Below are 22336 nucleotides of genomic sequence, written 5' to 3' on the forward strand. Positions count from 1 at the left end.
AAACGGAGATTATAAATTATACTGGGGAATCGCGATCGAAGTATCCATGGTAATGCGACGCACAGGTGGAGGGTGGAGATCTCAAAAAATACATTTTACAAAAACCCCTCCCCCCACTTTAGGACTTGTGCAGGGATCCCAAAAACTGTACAGAAAACTTGGAGATGGGGAAGGCGGGGGGTCCCGGAACTCTGGAAGTACATCCAGTGTAAAATCAATGTAGCCTTAAACAATGGCGATGGTGATGGTTTTGGTGGGAGAGTTGGTTCTTATGTCGATATGTAATGAATAATGATATGCAAAAAAATTACGATGGGGTGGATGCTAGATGTATGGATGCTGGATGGATGGGTGGATGGATGGATGGATGGTGTGGATGGATGGATGGGGATGGGATGGATGGATGGATGGATGGGGTAGATGGATGGATGGGGTAGATGGATGGATGGGGTGGATGGATTGGATGGATGGATGGATGGATGCGGTGGATGGATGGGATGGATGAATGGGATGGATGGGTGGATGGATGGATGCGGTGGATGGATGGGGTGGATGGATGGATGGGGATGGGGTGGATGGGGTGGATGGATGGGATGGATGGATGGATGGGGTGGATGAATGGATGGATGGGGTAGATGGATGGATGGGTGGATGGATGGATGGGGTGGATGGATGGGGTGGATGGATGGATGGGGTGGATGGATGGATGGATGGGGTGTATGGGTGGATGGATGGGGTGGATGGATGGGGTGGATGGATGGGGTAGATGGATGGATGGGTGGATGGATGGGGTGGATGGATGGATGGGGTGGATGGATGGATGGATGGGGTGTATGGGTGGATGGATGGGTGGATGGATGGGGTTGATGGATGCGTGGGTGCATGGGGTGGATGGATGGGCGGATTAATGGATTGGGGTGGATGGATGTATCGGTCGGGTGGATGGATCCGTCAGTCCGTTTGCCCGTCAGTCCAATAGTCCGTCAGTCTGTTCGCCCATCAGTCTGTCAGTCGGTCAGTCTGTCCGTCCGTCCGTCCGCGTGTCAGCCCATCAGTCCGTCAGACCGTCAGTCCGCCCGTCAATCAGTCCGTCCATTAGTCCATCCGTCTGAAGAGGGACATGGGGTGGGAGAGGGTGGGGGGAGGGAGGGTTGCCCCCCCCAAAATAGGTATTTTTTTTGTTTGTTTCTTTGAAGTCTTATGATTATGTTAGTATGATTCGACATGCTGTCCTGTCTTCTAGCAACCATTGAAATTGGTTTAAAATACCTTTAGTCAGTGCAGTATACTGTTTATTCCACCAGGTGAGCGCCAAGGGTATTGCCCGGATGTTTCAAACTTGTCACAAAGATACATAAACGAATAATACCGTGCACCATTACTCACTCTGCAAGCACCTTGTCCTCGTTCCTGTCCTAGTGTCCTAGTTCGTCTAAAAGATTTGGAGGAACAAAGACCGCGTTGTTCATAAATACTGGGTCACGTGGTTCTCACCGAAAGAGATTAATCGGAGCAAAAATAAATAAATAATTATACACGTGAAGATCGGGACGATCAACGTAAGAGATGCAAATTAGGGGGTGGGGCCACGGTCCGTTGGTGTATTGTGACGTCAGGGTGATTGCTTGTTCGAGGTCACAATGGGAATTCTCATTTCGTGAGTTGGTGTTCCCGAGTGACGATGTTACTTCAAGCCGCCATTTTCATTTTTGTTTCTTCGGTGACATTCCGACCATGGCAGCAGGTAAGTAGGATTGTAAGAGATAATAAGGTGTAAATACCGTTTTGTTTGATGGATTGGAAGAGCTAACATGAGGTGCGAGGTGCTGAATTCCACGTTGACTTGTCTTGTTTTTTGATTCGAGAGGGAATTCGATTGGTCGAAATAGCCGTGGAAGGTGTGAGTGAACCATCAGGTGTGATTCAAATATTTGTTTGGTACATTTTTCATGATCAGTTTGGTACATTTTCTCAAAATATATTCTATTATCCTCAACTGGACGATTAAATATAGGAACTGGAATGCTTTCCCTCCATTCCTTTGGAATTTCTCGGTCAGTCTGTCCGTCTGTCCGTCCGCCTGTCAGCCCATCAGTCCGTCAGACCGTCAGTCCGCCCGTCAATCAGTCCGTCCATTAGTCCATCCGTCTGAAGAGGGACATGGGGTGGGAGAGGGTGGGGGGAGGGAGAGTTGCCCCCCCCAAAATAGGTATTTTTTTTGTTTGTTTCTTTGAAGTCTTATGATTATGTTAGTATGATTCGACATGCTGCCCTGTCTTCTCGCAACCATTGAAATTGGTTTAAAATACCTTCCTATGAAGCGCGATGCTGCGTGCTAATGCTTACGCAAGGAGCAAGCGGACAACGCGGTTCATAAAAGAGTCTTTATTGAAAGTACTCAAACTGCAGCACCGAGCTGCTCCGGGCTGCGCACCCCGTGTATATCTTGAGGCCACGCCTCTCTCTAGGACGTGGCCGCCGCCCACTTGGTGCGCGGAATGATGTCACCACGCCAGTGGGCTTTCGTGTCCGCCACACGCGCCCCCCCCAGAATTCCCGCGCACATGGAGGGCCAGTTTGCGGGGCAAACGGATGACCCGGCGGAAGCGCCCCCTGGCGATCGGCGGCGTCCGGGGTGCAGGGATGCCAGGTGGGATGCCTCTGGTTGCCCCTGGGATGGGTGCAGGACCGGGGGGTGGCGTGGCGGCGTGGCTGGGCGGTGCCGGGGGTCCGCCCGCAGGGGGGCGGCCCCGACGCGGGGATCGGGCCACTGGCGGTGGATGGTCCACGTCGAGGTGGGCCGGCTTGAGGCGGTCTACAGAAACGCGGTCAGGAGTACCGCCGATGTCCAGGGTGAAGTGCTTTGCCCCGAACTCCAGCACGCGGAAAGGCCCGTCGTACGGGGGCCGCAGTGGTGTCCGGTGGGCATCGTGGCAGACGAAGACGTACTCCGCCGTGCGAAGCTCTGGGGCGACGTGCGTCGGTGGGTGCCCGTGGCATGCCGTTGGCACCGGGGCAAACCTCTGGGCGGTCTCTTGCAGAGCGGAGCGCTGCTGTGCCGCAGACCATGGTGCCGTGGAGTCGGGGAGGAACTCGCCCGGCACCCGCAGCGGTTGCCCGAAGACCACCTCCGCCGCGGATGCGCGCAGGTCCTCCTTGGGCGCCGTCCGGAGGCCCAGCAGGACCCAGGGGAGCCTGTCGACCCAGCCGCCGTCGCGGAGGGTGGCCCGGAGCGCGGCCTTCAATGAGCGGTGAAATCGCTCACACAGGCCGTTAGCCTGGGGGTGGTAGGCCGTGGTTCGGTGCAGCCGGACCCCGAGCCCCTGCGCGACCGCCACCCAGAGCTCCGAGGTGAACTGGGGGTCGCGGTCGGACGAGATGTCTGAGGGGGCGCCGAACCGGGTGACCCAGGTGGCGATGAAAGCCTGCGCGACGTCCGCCGCCGTCGACGACGCCAAGGGCATGGCCTCCGGCCACCGGGTGGTGCGGTCCACCATGGTGAGGACGTGGGTGAAACCCTGCGAGGGAGGCAGAGGTCCCACCAGGTCCACGTGGACGTGGTCAAACCGGCGTTCCGGCACCGTGAACGGGGCCAACGGGGCCTGGGTGTGCCGGTGCACCTTGGCGCGCTGGCACGCGAGGCACGTCCTGGCCCAGCCGCGGACGGCCTTCCGGAGGCTATGCCAGACGAACTTGTCAGCGATCAACCTTTGGGAGGCCCTCGCGCCCGGGTGGGACAGGCCATGGATGGCGTCAAACACCTGGCGCTGCCAGTCCGCGGGCACGATGGGGCGAGGCCGCCCGAGGGAGACGTCGCACAAGAGGGCCGCGCCCGCGCTGTCGAACGGCACCTCGGTGACGCGGAGGCCCGTGACGGCGGTCCGCAAGGCCTGGACGTCGGGGTCAGCGGCCTGGTCCGCTGCCATCCGGGCATAGTCGATGCCGAGGTGGACTGCGTGGGCGACGGCCCGGGAAAGGCAATCCGCCACCGGGTTGTCCTTCCCCGCGACGTGCCGGATGTCCGTCGTGTACTCGGACACGGCCGAGAGGCGACGCTGCTGCCGGGCCGACCACGGCTCGGTGACCTTGCCCATCGCGAAGATCAGCGGCTTGTGGTCGAGGAAGGCCGTGAACGCACGGCCCTCGAGCAGATGGCGGAAGTACCTGACCGCCAAGTGAAGCCCGAGCAACTCGCGGTCGAAGGTACTGTAACGGCGTTCGGGCGGGCGAAGCTGCCGGCTAAAGAACGCCAGTGGTTGCCAAGCTCCACGCACCCATTGCTCGTGCACCGCGCCCACCGCGTAGTCCGAGGCGTCGGTGGTGAGGGCGATCGGTGCATCGGGCGCCGGGTGCGCGAGCATGGTGGCATTAGCCAAGGCGAGCTTCGCGCCCGTGAACACCGTGTCCATCTGCTCGGTCCAGGTAACGTCGCCTTTGCCCGGCTTACCTCGCAGAGCTTCGTGCAGGGGGCGCAGGAGCTGGGCGATACGGGGCAGGAACCGATGGTAAAAGTTCACCATGCCCAGGAACTCCTGCAGCCCTCTGATCGTGCGGGGGCGCGAAAACCCCTTCACCGCCTCCACCTTGGCCGTCAGGGGGACGGCTCCGTGCCTGGTGACACGGTGCCCCAGAAAATCGATTACGGCGACGCCGAACCGGCACTTTGCGGGGTTCACAATCAGGCCATGCTGGCCCAGGCGTTCGAAGAGCGTGCGGAGGTGGCGTAGGTGCTCTTCGCGGGACGCGCTGGCGACGAGGATATCGTCCAGGTAGACGTAGACAAAATCCAAGTCACGCAGGACGCTGTCCATCAGTCGCTGGAACGCCTGAGCTGCATTCTTCAGACCATAGGGCATCCGCAGGAACTCGAAGAGTCCGAATGGCGTGATGACCGCCGTCTTCGGGACGTCCTCCGGCCTGACGGGGACCTGATGGTAGCCGCGTATGAGGTCCACCTTCGAGAAGAAGGACATGCCCACCAAACGGGCGGAATAGTCCTGAATGTGGGGGACGGGGTAGCGGTCGGGAGTGGTGGCGTCATTGAGACGGCGATAGTCCCCGCACGGTCGCCATCCCCCGCCGGGCTTCGGCACGATGTGCAGCGGCGACGCCCAAGCACTCTCCGAGCACCGAACGATGCCGAGTCGCTCCAGGGTAGCGAACCCCGCTTTTGCCACCGCCAGCTTCGTCGGCTCGAGGCGGCGTGCCCGGCGTAGACCGGTGGCCCGACGGTGCAGATGTGATGGGCCACCCCGTGCTTGACGGCCCCCGCCGAGAAGGTGGGCCGCATGAGGGCCGGGAAGCCGGCGAGGAGGCGGGTGAATTCGTCCGCTGCCGGAAGCGTACAGATCAACGTGGCCGGAACCGAACCGTTCGGCAAGCCGCTTGGCAAGCCGCTCGGCGAGCCGCTCGTTGAGCTGCTCGACGAGCTGGGCAGCACGCAAGCGAGTGAGCTGAACGTCTCAGCCTGGACAAGACGTCTGCGCTTTACGTTGACCAGGAGCCCATTAGCGCACAGGAAGTCCGCGCCAAGCAGTGCCGTGGGCACGTCGGCGGTGACGAACGTCCATCGGAAAACCTGCCCTCCGAACAGCAGAGAGAGGCAGCGTTTTCCGTATGTACGGATGGGCGTCCCGTTCGCGGCAAGCAGCGCGGGGTCCCCGCCCGCGGCATGCTTGTCTGATGTACCGGCGGGAACGACACTCACCTGCGCTCCTGTGTCGCACAGGTAACGGCGCCCGGATAAGGTGTCCGTTATGAACAGCAGGCTGCTCGAACGGCCGGCGCTCATCGCCACTATTGAGCGCCGGCCCGGGCGTTTCCCAACCTGTTGAAGGAACATGGCGGATGACACTGCCGAGCCTCGTGGCCGAACTTGGCGTGGAACCAGCACCAGGTGGTGGAGCTGGAGGAGTGCGGCTGGCTCCGCCAGGCCGGTGGAGTTGGCGGTTTTCCCCGCGGTGGCGGTTTTCGCCGCGGCGGTGGGCGGGGCGTGGCGGTGGTCACGAGGTGCGTATTAGCATGCTGCGTATGCTGTGTAAGCTGATGCTGTGGATCAGCATCATCAGCAGCATCAGCCTCGAGGTCCGTGACGGCCGCACCGACTCTCGCCCGCGTATCCGAAGCCGCGAAGTACCTGTCCGCCTCGGCTGCCAATGCTCGGGGTTCCGTTAGCACGGTCCCGGCCAACGCGAGGCGAACCTGCGCTGGAAGTTGGCGGAAAAGCGCCCGGAATAGAGAACCGGGGGCTTCGTCGCCCAACAGTGACAGCATATGGTCCATTCGGACCGACGGGCGCGTGTCGCCGAGCTCGGGGAGATCCAGGAGGCGGTCGGCCCGTGCGTCGTCCGTGAGGCCGAACGTGGCTAGGAGTAGCCGCTTGAGTGCCTCATACTTGAGGCCGTCCGGTGGGTGGCGAAGGACGGACACAACTCGAGCGACCGTGCCGGGCCCGAGGGAGGCGACGACGTGGCAGTAGTGCGTGTCGTCGCCGGTGAGGCGCCGAAGCTGAAATTGGGCTTCGGCTTGGACGAACCAGACTTCGGCCTGGGCCTCCCAAAATTCGGGAAGTTTAATCGACATTGCGTTGTTGTTTGCCATTGTAATGGCGTCGTGTTCGGAAGGATCGCTACGGCAGATCCAACGTCGAGGTCACCATATGAAGCGCGATGCTGCGCGCGCTAATGCTTACGCAAGGAGCAAGCGGACAACGCGGTTCATAAAAGAGTCTTTATTGAAAGTACTCAAACTGCAGCACCGAGCTGCTCCGGGCTGCGCACCCCGTGTATATCTTGAGGCCACGCCTCTCTCTCGGGCGTGGCCGCCGCCCACTTGGTGCGTGGAATGATGTCACCACGCCAGTGGGCTTTCGTGTCCGCCACAGTATACTGTTTATTTTACCAGGTGAGCGCCAAGGGTATTGCCTGGATGTTTCAAACTTGTCACAAAGATACATAAACGAATAATACCGTGCACCATTACTCACTCTGCAAGCACCTTGTCCTCGTTCCTGTCCTAGTGTCCTAGTTCGTCTAAAAGATTTGGAGGAACAAAGACCGCGTTGTTCATAAATACTGGGTCACGTGGTTCTCACCGAAAGAGATTAATCGGAGCAAAAATAAATAAATAATTATACACGTGAAGATCGGGACGATCAACGTAAGAGATGCAAATTAGGGGGTGGGGCCACGGTCCGTTGGTGTATTGTGACGTCAGGGTGATTGCTTGTTCGAGGCCACAATGGAAATTCTCATTTCGTGAGTTGGTGTTCCCGAGTGACGATGTTACTTCAAGCCGCCATTTTCATTTTTGTTTCTTCAGTGACATTCCGACCATGGCAGCAGGTAAGTAGGATTGTAAGAGATAATAAGGTGTAAATACCGTTTTGTTTGATGGATTGGAAGAGCTAACATGAGGTGCGAGGTGCTGAATTCCACGTTGACTTGTCTTGTTTTTTGATTCGAGAGGGAATTCGATTGGTCGAAATAGCCGTGGAAGGTGTGAGTGAACCATCAGGTGTGATTCAAATATTTGTTTGCTACATTTTTCATGATCAGTTTGGTACGTTTTCTCAAAATATATTCTATTATCCTCAACTGGACGATTAAATATAGAAACTGGAATGCTTTCCCTCCATTCCTTTGGAATTTCCTCTCATATAATAACAGTTAAACCGTTTATTGGACACCTGAACCTCATATTCACCGAGGCAGGTCCATACTTCCACTGGTATCTCATGAGGTCCCACTGATTGGCCAATCCTCTCACATTGGCTATGTTATCTGAAAGCACTTTTTGGAGAAATCGAAGATTCCAAGAGTTGTCTTTAAAAAGGGATTTCGTAAAATAAGCATTCTAAAATACGCCATTTCATGTCTGTCTGTCTGTCTGATGAATGTTTGACGCCAATACATTCCGTCGTTACTTATCCAATCACAACCAAACTTGACAGGATGACGAAGGGTTACATAATGAAGGTTGTAGCTCATTCATTTGCCCCCTTCCCCAAGGGGAGTTTCTTCCCCGAGCGGGTTTTCCCCGCCATTGCCGTCAATGGGGTAAGTGTTGAGGTGTATATCAATGTTAAATTAGCTTTATCATGGCGTTCGTGCAAAGAAGAAGATTCAATGCAGAGTTTTTCCAAAGACGCTTTTAATAACAAAATTAATGATAATTGCATATTGTTCATGTTATTACAAAACAATATTATTACTAATAATGTCCCACTTCCCCCAAGGTATTTATACTAATAGCCGGCGAAGCCGGTGTTGTCAATAAACGAGTACGTATTATGTTGAAAACCTGATTATGCCTTGGCTCGAGAATCCGAAGGGCAGTGGGCGCAGCCATCTTGCGGAGGCGGAAGTATGCATAACAAATTTAAAACGTTCATTAGGAGTTTCTTTCACCCGTCGTCGTTTGATTCACAATCTTATGCACCTCCGATGTATTAATAAAATAATTTAAGACCAACATCGGCCCGCACGGGCCTGGTTATCTTCAACAAAACACGTCACCAAAGACCGGACCCAATGAGAGTCGAGCATTTGCAAGAATATTTCTAAAATGAAAGCGCTCAATGATGGGCGCCATCGACCGGATGCGGAAGTTTGCATAAAACAATTGCGAAAAAGTTCAATAGGACTTTGTTTCACCCGTCGTTCTTTGATTCATAATCTAATGAAACCTCTCATTAGTAATTAAAATACGTTAAGACCAACCTCGTTATCTTCAACGAAAATCGTCATCAAAGACCAGAACCAATGAGATTCGAGCATTTGAAAAAATATTTTTTTACAAGCTTATTACGCGTTTCGGACGGTGAAAACGGCGTCAAATATTCTCACATTGACGAAAAATTATTTTTTAGAAATCTCGCGGCCGTATGGGATAGTTTTTCAAGGCCAGAAATACGGTAAAAGCAGTTTACATATTTAGTTTAGAAATACGGATAGTTTTTCACGGACGGAAATATCCGAAGTTGAGACGGAATTCTTCACCGAATTAATCACTGCGACGCCTGGAACGAGGTTGGTGCAAAACAACCGAATCACGCGTAAGCATATGCTGCTCGAAATAGTTCTCATCATATGCTCAAATTTCCTAAGCTAAATCGTCATTGCTTTGGGCACTGTGAAACGTATCAAGGCACTCGCTTACTGCACAGCGAAAAAGTACGAGCACTTGAACAACGTGTTTTTCGACTCGATTCTGCAAAACGCCCGCCATGTCACTCGGTCAAAGCCAAAACGAGGAACAATGTTTCGCCTCCATTCTTCATCGCCACACCGACCTATCAGATGTGGCATGAAGGACGACGTTTATGCTTAACCACGACATAAATGTACCCAAGTCTTGGGTACCCAAGCTAATTCGTGATAACTCTTCTCTTTTACCAAGTCTTACCAGGTACGGTACCTACTACACCTACCTACGACCAACTACCTGCCTACCTACTACCAACTACCTAACCTACTGATGCCATGGTGATGGGTAAAATAGTGGCAAGAGGTATGCAGGTATTGGGGAGGACTGTCTGCTCTTCTCTTTTACCAAGTCTTACCAGGTACGGTACCTACTACACCTACCTACTACCAACTACCTAACCTACTGATACCATAGTGATGGGTAAAATAGTGGCAAGAGGCTTTGGCTTCGCCGGCTCATTGCGGCTTTGCAGTCGGTACTAGTAGTTATAATGGCATTTCCGTGGGAGCAACAGCTTCTACAGGGAGTAAAAATATTATAAACCTCAAACATATATGCTTAGCTTTTTAAACAGTCGCTAATGCTCTTTGTAACACTAAATGAAGGAATTTGGAGGAATCCCGACATCCGTGAAGTTAGGTTTACTTGCAGAACTGAGCAAAGATCTACTGTGCTCTATATAACCCACATATGTGGGGTTAATAACATGGCCCTTTCTGCCTCTGCCGTGGCATTTTTCGTGGCGAACTTTTGAAACTTGCTCCTGCTGTTTGATACGAAACTGAAAGGGACAAGCTCGGGTTGTGTGTGCTCCTTTATCAAGCAGCTAGCTAGCGCTTGCCAAGCCAGCCATTCCTTAACGGTTTTGAATGGAGTGCTTGCTCAAATGCTTAAACCATTTGGCGATCTCTTCACAAGAAGCTTGGTAAATGAACACACACCCAATGTTCTTGAGATCCGACCATAGATCTACTGCAATCTACATACCCCAAAGAGGAATAACCCTTTTTTCTGCTGCCGGAATGAGCGGGTGTACTAGTTGTAAAAAAATTGTTTAGTTTAATTTCAAATGAAATAAACTTTTGTCTTGTACCTGCCCTTGTCTATTTTCCATGGATTTTCCAGAATCATGCTGTCGAGGAAGGAGTGATGCCCAAGATTTGCGATGTCGCGTTCATCGCATCTGCCCTATTATTATTAATATGGGTAATTTCATTTGGACCATGGTGTTGGTTCAGGAAGAATAGACACCGGAAAAAGAAGCCCTGCAAGCACTGGTAAAGAACACGAGTGACTTTTCATCAATATTTACAATGCCTTCATCCAAGGGGACAAGATAGCTTGGAAATTTGAAACGAGTTACATAAAATTCTTACGAATAATCAAGTCTGACAAACGAAGGTCTGGTCCAGTGACAACAGGAAGTACCAGATCATGGACCTCCTTGAAAGGTGCCATTCAGTCACCAGTCAAACCTGTCGTGGAAACATGAAATAATGTTACAATCGGCTGGACCGGGCCAGTTCCTTGTCCGAATCCCGACGAACCACGATTAAAGTGGTCATGCCGGTTCAGACGCCCCGACGAGAGTGGAGGGCTTAGATGCCTCTCCACCGCACTTTGGTGAAATGGTTGAGCCGGTAGAGCAACGTGCTGGTACGTTCCTCGTGCCCAGCACTGATTGGCGGCATGAGCAGTTTTGCTGCGCCGGATGCGGGGGTACATTTTGTATGGGACGCCAGTCGCTCCTGAACACAATCGGTCTTTTCACGGATGACCAAGAGCCATGCTGTGGCTTATGATCAGGGCAGCTCAAATCACTTGACAGAGACCCAGTTACTTTGCAAAGTCTCTTAAACAACAGGGGAGGGATAACAAAATAATCAATGGCTGTACAATTACAATACAACTATTATACACCACATGCATGGGGGGTCGTACGATAGGTCCATGATTAGCTAACGATAAGACCTCAAGACACACCAAGACTAGACTGAAAATACCATCGATGTGCTTGTTCGAGTACAGCAAGTCCCAGAGGGAAAGATGTGAGATGGCGGGGAGAAAGTTAGGTCTTGTGCCGAGGTCAGATCGTATTCATGCAGGCACGATGGAGGAGAGCTGCAGGTGAGACCTCAGGAGATTACAGGCAGGACTGCAGGCTTCGGGTGGGGAAGTGCTGATGTGGCAGGATGTGTCTGAAGTGAGACCGTGCACAAAGAGAAAAGCTTCCACAACGTAGACCAAGGTGCATATCCTTCCGGCCACCTTTTGCATTGCACCCATCTTTATCCCTTTGGTGCACGCCCCACTATATTCCGTCACTTGGCTACACCCTGTGGCACATATTGGTCGTTTAGCCATTAATCAGGGGGGGAGCCCCTTCCCTGAGCCTCTTGACCCATCCTCAAGTGTTCAGGGAAAATATCCGGGACTCACCCTCCCACCAAAACCTGTGCCTGTGTGAGGCAGAATTCTCTCTTAAAACACATGTCGGACAGATTACAAAGGAAAGTACATTAATCAGGAATTTAAGGGAAAAGCAATTTTAATCCCTCAGATCGGCAGTCTGCAGCTTCCTCACTCTCTGCAGACCTGGACAAAATCACAGACTGGTCAAACAAGTGGAACATGTCTTTCAATCCTGACAAATCTCACACTCTTGCTTTGTCTCTCCGAAAAGACCAACTGGACAACCCTCCCATCTCAACAATCCTCTCCAAGAAGTTCTGTCGCTCAATCTTTTGGGTCTCACTATCTGCCATGATCTTTCCTGGGAAAACCACATTTCCTAGCTGGCCTCCAAAGCCAGTCGCCGACTGGGCATCCTCCGTCGTGTGAAGTCCTTCCTTGGCACACCTGAGCTCCTCAGCACATACAAGGCTTTCATCTGCAGCTCAATGGAATACTGCTCTCCCCTCTGGGCTGGTGCTCCTGCCTCACACCTAGCTCGGCTTCACGCTGTTGAAACCAAAGCTTTCAGAATCATTGGAATCTCCCGCGATGAAGCCGATTGTGAGGGCCTTTCACTCACTCACCGCAGGCAGGTTGGTGGTCTTTCTGTCTTCTACCGATTCCTATCCAGGTTAGCTCCCCCAGCTCTCTCTGTGCTCTGTCCCCCAAATATTCCTGCAGGTCGCACAAGATCTGATAGCAACCCTCTTCTGGTGAAATTGCCAAAATCAAGACTCTCTGCTCACCTTCATCTTTCATTCCTCTTTTCTCCCGCCTCTGGAACAAACTCCCTCACTCCCTTCAACCCCACTCTTCCCTCCAGGTCTTTAAAACAGCTGTTCACCACCATTTCTTATCTTCACCCATCCAAAACCTTGATCTTTTCTACCCCCGTTAATTCACCCCAGATCCACTTTTTTGAAATGCCAACTTCTTTCCTGGAAGTCCTCGCAGTGTGCATGTGTTTTATACGTCTCCCACCCCCTCCCCTCCCCCTCCCCACATCTCCTGATGTCCCTGTTCTCTGCTGTTGTGCTTGTGTGGTTCCCTCTCTCTCCCCATATTGTCTCCCGCTCCCATTATTGTATGTTTTGTGTGATCCTTTTTTTTTTGTGATTGGTGTTCGCTCTCACACAAGCCTCGATCTTGTTTACAACAAAACAAACAAACAAAAAAAAAAACATGAGGAGGGAAGGCTACAGCTTTCTACACAAATATCGATGCATAATTGCCTCACTCTTATGCTAACACATACAATATGTAAATAACTATTACTCAGCTTTTAATATTAACCCCTATGAACCACTTCCACAACACTATCATTCTGTCTTTCATCAGAATACTCCCTCAGATCACTCTCCTGAATAAATCCTGTCTTCTCCATTTCTTCTTATAATGGGCACTATTATTCCAACATTATGATGGGGTTAGCCGGGGGATGTCCGCTCTTCATTAAGGATACCATGGGATCTTTACCGTCCACCAACGAATGCCGGTAGACGGGACGCCCAGTTTAACATCCATCCAAGGGACGGCACACAGATTGAAAGAGAGAGAGCTAGGAGGTGAGTGTGCTTACCTCGAAGCCATCCTACCAGCCACCTGAACAGATCCTCTCTGTTTCAGATAATTTTTGGCTTAATTAACAATAATGGCCTCGGTTTATTATTTTGGAAGAGGAAAAGCAAGGAAGAGTAAATGAGGAAAACGGATGAGGAAGAGCAGGAACAATTATTTTGGTGAAACCTTCAACTGCTCATAATGAAGTTTGAGCCTTCAGAGGGAGATAAGAGCTTCATTAGCCCCTGCTGGACTTCGTCCAAAATGGGGGTTATGGATTCGGTCTCGTCCATCAATCCATCTGTCCGTCCGTCTGCAACCATATCTCGGAAGGGTGTGGACCGATTTTGTTCATACTTGACACAAAAACAATACATCATGGTATCCATGTGCACATCATTTTGTTTGGCGATGTGAACAAAGATGGCCAACTGGCGGCCATTTTAGTTGTAAAAAACCCGATGCTGAACACGTCCCCAACCATTTCTCGGACTTGAATTTACCGATGTAGTTCAAACTTGGCACACATATCATGAATGATGGCTTCCATGTGCCTGTCATTTATTTTTCAAGATCAGATCCAAAATGGCCGACTTGCAGCCATTTTGCTTCTTAAACGTGTCCCCAACCATTTCTTGACATGCGTGGACCGATTTTCTTCAAACTCGGTACAAAGACAATATATGAGAGAATACATATGTAGAACATCTTGGTTTGTAATTCGATCAAAGGTGGCTGACTGGCGACCTTCAACTCTGTACAGCAACATTAGTAAAAGCACGGGAGCTATGACATTTTATGTCTTTTTCTTCTTGTTATTCTTTTGTATGCAGCCTGTGGGTGTTGGTTGCATCATTGCTGGGAGTGCACCTATGCCACTGATGCAGTGCCCCCTGTTTCCAGTAATCGGGTACGGTACTTATTTTACCGACCTTGGAAGGATGACAGGCTGAGTCTCACACCTGGTGCTATTTAACGGTTCAACAGGGGTCTGGAACTCATTACCCTAAGATCTTCAGCCAGTTATCTTAACTGTAAAGCCAACACTGGGCTTACCTGCAAGCTCAATGTTTTATATCCGATAACAATGGAACATGCTCTTCATCTTTTGAAAATCATACTTTTTTTCTCGAACTCACAAGCTTTGTCTTTGTTTCTGCAGTTTTGAATGTGGCCGGAAGTACGAACAAAAAAAAAAGGTAAGCAAAGAGCGGCCATTGCTGGAGAACTTTCAACAAAAGGAAGTTTCAGAGATGCAACAAGGAGAGTTGAATCCACTAAATTCCACTAATTATCATTATCTTTGCTTCCATTTGAAAAATTATTATTACCTCCACCACGAAGGTGCATGGAGGTTGTTTTCACCCCTGTCTGTTTGTTTGTTACTTGCGAAAATCGAAGATTTCTCATTAATATATTGGTTGGTCTTGTGCGTTAGTCTGTCTGTTTGTCTGTCTGTCTGTCTGTTTGAATGTCTGTCAATCACCTACAGATCACAATTTTCAACCGATATTCACGAAACTTCACCAAATGGTAGAGTTTGTCATAAGCAAGAAGCCTATTGTTTTTGGGGTCAATAGGTCAACAAAGGCCAAAGGTCACCAACTTTGTCAAATTTCTAAAATTCTCAATTTTCATCCAATTGACTTGAAATTTGAAGAGGATTTGCACATATGGTCACTGAATTCAACTACCAAGTATTTTTGAGGTCAACATCGGCCAAATGGTTAACATTAGCCAAAAGGTCAACATAGGCCAAATTTCTAAAATCCCCAATTTCCATCCAATTGTCTTGAAATTTGAATAGGATTTTCATATCATCGAACTGAATTCAACCACCAACTATATTTGAGATCAACATAGATCACAAGGTCAACATAGGCCAAATGTCAAACACTTATTTTTAAAGTTTCTAAAATCTTCAATTTACATCTGATTGACTTGAAATTTGAACATGATTTTCATATCAGCCAACTGAATTGAACCACCAACTATTTTTGAGGTCAACATAGGCCAAAAGGTCAAAGGTCAACAACCATTTCCAATTTTTTTTAATCCTCAATTTTCATCAGATTGACTCTAAATTTGAATAGGATTTTTATGTGAGTGAACTGAATTCTATCAACTATTTTTGAGATCAAAATCGACCAAAAGGTCAACATAGTCCGAAGGTCGACCAACTTTATCAAATTTCTAAAATCCTCAATTTTAATCCGATTGACTTGAAATCTAAATAGGATTTGCATATCTGGTCATTGAAACCAATCATCAACTATTTTTGAGGTCAACATAGGCCAAAAGGTCAACATAGGCCAAATTTCTAAAATCCTCACTTTTCAACCGATTAACTTGAAACTTGAAGTGGGTTTGCATATCTGGTCATTAATTCAACCACAAATTATTTTTGAGGTCATCATAGGCCAACAACTTATTTTAGGAATTTCGCAAGTATCGTGCTGTACACGACATATTTCTTGTTTGTTTGTGAAGAAGACATCTCAAAAGGTTGTGTACGGATTCAAACGAAATTTGGTAGAGAGGTAGTGTATATGACAAGGACGAAATGATTAGATTTTGGTGAAGATCCAGATTCAGATCTGGCTCGTGGAAATTTTAAAGTGATTCTTCACCATTGAGAGATAGGGCCAAAACCGACATATAGCAGGATGTCTCAGAAAGTTAAAGACTGATTTGGACGAAACTTGGGGAACCGGTTGGGTGTGTGACATGGATTAATCGATTTGATTTTGGTGAAGATCTGAATATGGATTTGGATATGAGAATTATTTAAATTTTAAGTGCTTCTTCACCATTGAGTGATAATGCTAAAACTGACAAACAGCACGATATCTCAAAAAGTTATGGACGGATTTGGACGAAACTTGGGGGACCGGTTGGGTGTGTGACATGGACTAATCGATTCGATTTTGGTGAAGGTCTGAATGTGGATTCGGATACGAGAATTATTTAATTTCCAAGTGATTCTTCACCATTGAGAGATTGCGTGAAAAACGATAAAAATCTGATATTTAAAAACGTTATGGACGAGTTATGACGAAACTTGGTGGACGAGTTGGTTAAGTGACAAGAGCAAGCCAATTCGATTTTGGTGCAGGTCCGAATCCAGATCAGGCCTATCAGTGGGATACAAAACATAAACTGTTCAGCCTGGTGGAGGTTTGCGCTCTACCGAGTGCCGTTCAAGTCTTTAGAGATGTTTCTTCATTATGTTATTTCCATCTCTTCATGACGCAATGTGTTCTATTGCACAGGTCGAGTTGCTTTCACGATTGGACGTGAAGGATGAACAAGTCAATCAGTTCACAGTGAAAAACGAGATCCTTTCAGACGATCTCGAAAAAGTTTCCATCAAGTTGTCAAAAGTACAACTTCAGCTCCAGAAACAACGGCAATGGAATGAGGAAGAACAACAGAAGAACGTTGAGAGCTTCCAACAAGTAAGGAACCGTTATCAAGCATGTGGGACTACAGATGCCAAGATGATGAACATCATGTTCACCTCCACGTGTTCTGATGAGATTGAACACCTCGCAGGGGTCGTGCTGCTAATGAGACATTTACAAATGCAAGACCGTTGTTTGGAATTTGTGAAATTCCATGTGAACCTTCCACCTTTAACCAGAGTTGATTCTAGTTTAGCCTTGAGAGGGACACCTCCATAATGTATTGATGTTTTTTGATTGATGATGAGAAGGAGTGCGTAATGGTGAGCTGTGTGGTCTTGAATTTTCTTTCAAACCCGTCACTGGGTTTCTTTCTGGTTATGTAGAATAGAAAACAAGAAACTTCGTCGATGACACTGTCATGTTTCTACCTCACAGGTTGATGCACTTTCACAACGATTGGACGTGAAGGATGAACAAGGTAATGAGTTCACAGTGAAAAACAAGATCCTTTCAGACGAACTCGAAAATGTTTCCATCAAGTTGCCAAAAGTACAACTTCAGCTCCAGAAGCAACAGCAATGGAATGAGGAAGAACAACAGAAGAACGTTGAGAGCTTCCAACAAGTAAGGAACCGTTATCAAGCATGTGGGACTACAGATGTCAATGGGGTGAACATCATGTTCACCTCCACATGATTTAATGAGTTTTAACACCTTGCAGGGGTCGTGCTCCTTGTGAGACATTTACAAATGGAAGACTATTCATTGGAATGTGGAACAGAAAACAGAAACATTCCTGTCAGTGACACTGTCATGTTTCTGCTGCACAGGTCGAGCTGCTATCTCAGCAGGTGAAATCAACGGATAATCAATTGGATGAGATGACTTCACGGATTGAAGCACTTTTGATGGATCGCTCACACCTGGAGAGCAAATGTTCTGAATTGGAACAGCAGCTCCAGGAACAGCGAAAGAAGCAGGAGCAGCAGGATGTTGAGTACCGTCAACAAGTAAGCAACCGTTATCGAACAATGTGGGACTTGCTCCACACTGTCTGACCTTTGACCACAGAATAACAGATACTAAAGAGCATAAGATAATGTTTCCCTCGATGTGTGATGATTGCTGATGTGTTTTAATCACTTGCAGGTGACGCAGCTCAAGACGGATTTTCAAACTAAAGACAACGACTGGGGTGAAGTGGTCTTGAAAAACAACGAAACTGTAAAGGCAGTGGAAGAAATGAAGAGGAAGTTCGAGGAATGGGAGCAACGATCTCAGTCCACTTCAAAAAAAAATTCCATCTCTTATGATTCCAAATCACTCCATGATCTAAATTCACATTCGTTCCACCCCTCCTCTGTCGTTCTTAAACGGATCGCTGACGCGGAAATCACAAATAACCCAATTTGTTATCAATGTTCGTCTTTCATGAATCATCCACGTTCTAAACTCCCCCCTCGCCCCTCCCCTGCAAATCTCCCCCCTCGCCCCTCCCCTGCAAATCTCACCCCTTGACCCTCCCCTGCAAATCTCACCCCTTGACCCTCCCGTTCTAAGCTCCCCCCTCGCCCCTCCCCTGCAAATCTCCCCCCTTGACCCTCCCCTTCTAAACTCCCCCCTCGCCCCTCCCCTGCAAATCTCCCCCCTTGACCCTCCCCTTCTAAACTCCCCCCTCGCCCCTCCCCTGCAAAACTCCCTCCCCTTCTAAAATCCCCCCTCGCCCCTCCCCTGCAAAACTCACCCCTTGACCCTCCCCTTCTAAACTCCTCCACCTCCCCTCCTCCTCCACCTCCTCCACAACACATTAATACCTCCACCTCCCCCAACCTTCTGTCCCCTCAAAGAACCCCTCACTGTGCCTCATCCCATCACCATCAAACCTTTCATCCTCATCCTTCCCTTTCTTGGAACTCTTCTGTAATCTCTGACACACGATCAACTGCTCTTTCCTACCTCCTCCTCCCCTCCCCTCTCCTGCACCCGATACTCCTGCACCCCTCTCTCCTCATTAACGATATGGACCTCAAACATCCGGGGCCTGGAGAGGAAATATTCTGAATTGGAACAGCAGCTCCAGGAACAGCGAAACAAGCAGGAGCAGCAGGATGTTGAGTACCGTCAACAACTAAGCAACCGTTATCGAACAATGTGGGACTTGCTCCACACTGTCTGACCTTTGACCACAAAAGAACAGATACTAAAGAGCAAAAGATAATGTTTCCCTCGATGTGCGATGATTGCTGATGTGTTTTAATCACCTGCAGGTGAGCAGCTCAAGACGGATTTTCAAAGTAAACACAACTGCTGGGATGAAGTTGAAATTTGAAGAGGATTTACATGTCATCTAACTGAATTGAACCACCAACTATTTTGAGATCAGCGTAGGCCAAAAGGTCAACATAGGCCAAAGGTCAACCACTTTTTTCAAATTTCTAAAATCCTCACTTTTCATCCGATTGACTTGGAATATGAATGTGATTTTCATATCGGATCACTGAATTCAACCACCAACTCTTTTTGAGATCAACATCGACCAAATGTCAACATAGGCCAAAAGGTCAACAAAGGCCTGAATTTCTAAAATTGTCAATTTTCATCCGATTAACTTAAACTTTGAAGACGATTTGAATATCAGGTCACTGAATTCAACCACGAATTATTTTTGAGGTCAAAAGGATGCTCTACCGAGTGCCATTCTACTTTGTTCTGTTTTGTCAAGTGTCGCTCAATGAGTGATTTTTCATTTGTTTGTTTGTTTGTGAACAAAATATCTCAAAAAAGTTGTGGATGGATTCGGACAAAATTTGACAGGGATGTAGCATATGTCACAAGGACGAAATTATTAGATTTTGGTGAAGATCCGGATTCGGATCCGGCTACTAGAATTTTAAAGTGATTCTTCACCATTGGTATTTTGGGCCAAAAACGATACATTGCGGGATATCTCAAAAAGTTGTGGACGGATTTGGACGAAACTTGGTGGACCGGTTGGGTGTCCGACAAGGAAGAATCGATTTAATTTTGGTGAAGATCTGAATATGGATTCCGATATGAGAATTATTTAATTTCTTTAGTGATTCTTCACCATTGAGTGATGTGGCCAACCAGGCCCAGGTATGCTCTCTACTGAATGCCGTTCTAGTTTTACTGACTGAGAAACATATTTTTGTGTTTCGACAGATGAATGGTTATTTCACATTTCTGGAGAAATTATTGAAGGAGTGGAAAATATCGACACGCATCCATTTAATGCTCCAGGATCTGATAGATCTTCGCACAGTAAGTAATTTTCATCTTACTCAGGTGTGCCAATTCACAATTAATACCTGTCTCAAAGTTCAAACCACCAACCAACGTTCCGGTTCCTTGAGCTCGGTCGTGCTGATCTTTGGACTCCTCCGGTATCCTCAGAGTTCTCGCGATCGCTTTGTCGATTTTTCTGCTGTTTATTTTGCTGTTTATGTGTTTACTGTGAGCTTGGAGGACTAGTCGGATTTTTCGTACCGTGTTTTTTGAGGCCTACCCGGTTCCCTCATTAGTCGTTGTGTGTCCCAGATCGTCCTTTCTCTGCACTCCCTTTTATTTTCACCTTTTCCTTCTCCCAACCTTTTACAGCACGTGTTGTCTCGCCCCTCCCATCCTCCCATCCTCCATCTTTTCCTCCTTCTCCGGACGATGTCACCTTTCTATCCCCATTCTTTTTGTGAAGTGCATCACCAAACTCTTTCACGATCGCTTTCAACCTTTCTCTTTTTTACTCAAATCTGTTTTCACTTAACCTTCAAAGAAAAAAGGAATCACTCCTCCCGTACAAAGCAAGTGCTTATATATACCTCCTCCTTCCTTCTTCCGTGTTGTTTAATCCCTTTTATTGCAATTCACTCTTCTTCCTTTTTCAAAGGCTGTTTTCAAATCCCCCTTTCAATCATTCCATTTCAAAAAATAAATCTCTTACATTTCTTCCCTTCTCCAATCTCTAAACTCACCTTTATATCACCCTGTAGCGGTTACCGCTGGATGTACATAATCGCCTTGCACCGGCCAGAACACGGCCAGACGCGCCTCTCCCGGGCATGCCATCTCCGGGAGGGAGTGAGTGTGGAGTTTTTAAGGGGAGGGGGGGGGGGGGGAGGGGGGAAAGGGAGGGGGAGGGAAGGGGAGGGGAGGGATATAGATGGTTACTGGCAATTGATCACATCCAGAAATGATGTAATCCACACAATTTATGTACTTTACATATAACGTTAATAGGAATACATGGCCGTGTAGATGGGAATTCAGTTTGTTTGAAATAAATCACAAATATCAGATGAAAGTGACCAAAAACCTATGTGGTGTGAATAGCAATGTTCCTCGCTGAAATGTGGAAAAACTGAATTACGTGCAAACGCATAACTGTGAGATTATGGCGGCAAAGTTGGAACATCACGTGATCCTAGCAGAGTACCCGGCATTGCCAGGTGGGTGAGGGGAGACCCGTACATTCCCAACCCGTACATTCGCCCTCTCGACTCAAGCTCGTATTTGATTCGTATTCGAAATCGAAAGGGGAAAGGGGAAATCCTTCGTATTCGAATTCGTAAACACGAAATATGAATTAAAATTTAATTCATATCGCACAAAATACGATCGCATAAAGGTGAAAAACCGTAATCGCTTTTCGCCCTGAATTACGTGCAAACGTGTGACGTGTGACGGGATGGAACATCACGTGATCGCCCTGAGCGAATCAGCGAGCTCTGGCACCGGCTGAGATTAGCGGGTACTTCGTTGAAATGCGCTGACGTAAATATGAATAAAAAATATGGATCTCGTCAAATATGGTCTCAGCCATGTTCGTCCCAGGCTCAATGGCCATGTCTATTGCAAATATCAAGCACGTGAGCCTCTCCGTTTCGGAGTCTATCGGCAACATTACACACGCACACACAAACTGTGTTTTATATATATAGATAGATATACAGACAAAAACACATACGTACTTACACACACACACACACGTACACCCACACACATATATATACACACACACACACACATATATATGTATATATATATTCGGGAGATTAAATCAGACGTGGATGTAGCTTCAGGACGGTCGATCTTTAATTCTCGACAAGCTTTCGACCAACAAAGGTCTTCTTCGTCGTCCCCAAGTTCAGCGGAAGTCCTCAAGTCTTGAATACAAATAAATCAAATAATTCCGGAAGTGTACGAAGTTGGTAGAACGGCTTCTTCTTCCTCCTGATCTGCATCACACAACTCTGAAACGTGAGCCACTTCCCCCCTTCCTCTCCTGCCTCCCTCCTCTCCTCCCCTTCCCTTCCCCCCTCCCCTCCTCTGCTCTTCCACCCTCCCCTCCCCTTGTCCTTCCCCTCCTCTCCTCTTTCCCCCCTCCCATCCCCTCCTCTTTCCCCCTCCCCTCTCCTCTTTTTGCCCCCTCCCATCCCACCTCTTCCCCCCTCCCTCCTTTTTCCCCCTCCCCTCCTTTCCCCCCTCCCCTCCCTTCTCCCCCTCCCCTCCCTCCTCCCCCTCCCCTTCTCCCCCTCCCCTCCCCTCCCCCTCCCTTCTCCCCCTCCCCTCCCCCTCCCCTCCCTCTCCCCCCTCCCTCTCCCCCCTCCCTCTCCCCTCCCCCCCTACCCTCCTCCTCCTCCCCCCTCCCTCCTCCTCCCCTCCCTCCTCCCTCCTCCTCCCCTCCCTCCTCC

The 22336-nt window shown here is 49.0% G+C and overlaps 1 protein-coding gene across 1 annotated transcript; it reads left to right on the forward strand.

Moving 5' to 3' along the window:
* Positions 1-8739: 8739 nt before the first annotated feature.
* Positions 8740-17714, forward strand: LOC144894272 (uncharacterized). Its single transcript, XM_078786658.1, has 5 exons — positions 8740-10484; positions 14384-14420; positions 16494-16679; positions 17064-17252; positions 17459-17714. Exons 1-5 carry the CDS (start codon positions 10357-10359, stop codon positions 17684-17686), a joined length of 768 nt encoding a protein of 255 aa, XP_078642784.1. The 5' UTR covers positions 8740-10356; the 3' UTR covers positions 17687-17714.
* Positions 17715-22336: the final 4622 nt, after the last annotated feature.

This window comes from Myxine glutinosa, chromosome 11, assembly GCF_964187855.1.
Source record: "Myxine glutinosa chromosome 11, kmMyxGlut1.1, whole genome shotgun sequence".
NCBI lineage: Eukaryota > Metazoa > Chordata > Myxini > Myxiniformes > Myxinidae > Myxine > Myxine glutinosa.

Excerpts from the sequence above, each read along its gene's own strand:
- LOC144894272 (XM_078786658.1), top strand. The coding sequence starts at position 10,357 with ATGCCCAAGATTTGCGATGTCGCGTTCATCGCATCTGCCCTATTATTA. Across the intron at positions 14,421-16,493 it reads AGTACGAACAAAAAAAAAAG|GTCGAGTTGCTTTCACGATT; the intron begins GTAAGCAAAGAG and ends TCTATTGCACAG. Across the intron at positions 16,680-17,063 it reads ACGTTGAGAGCTTCCAACAA|GTTGATGCACTTTCACAACG; the intron begins GTAAGGAACCGT and ends TCTACCTCACAG.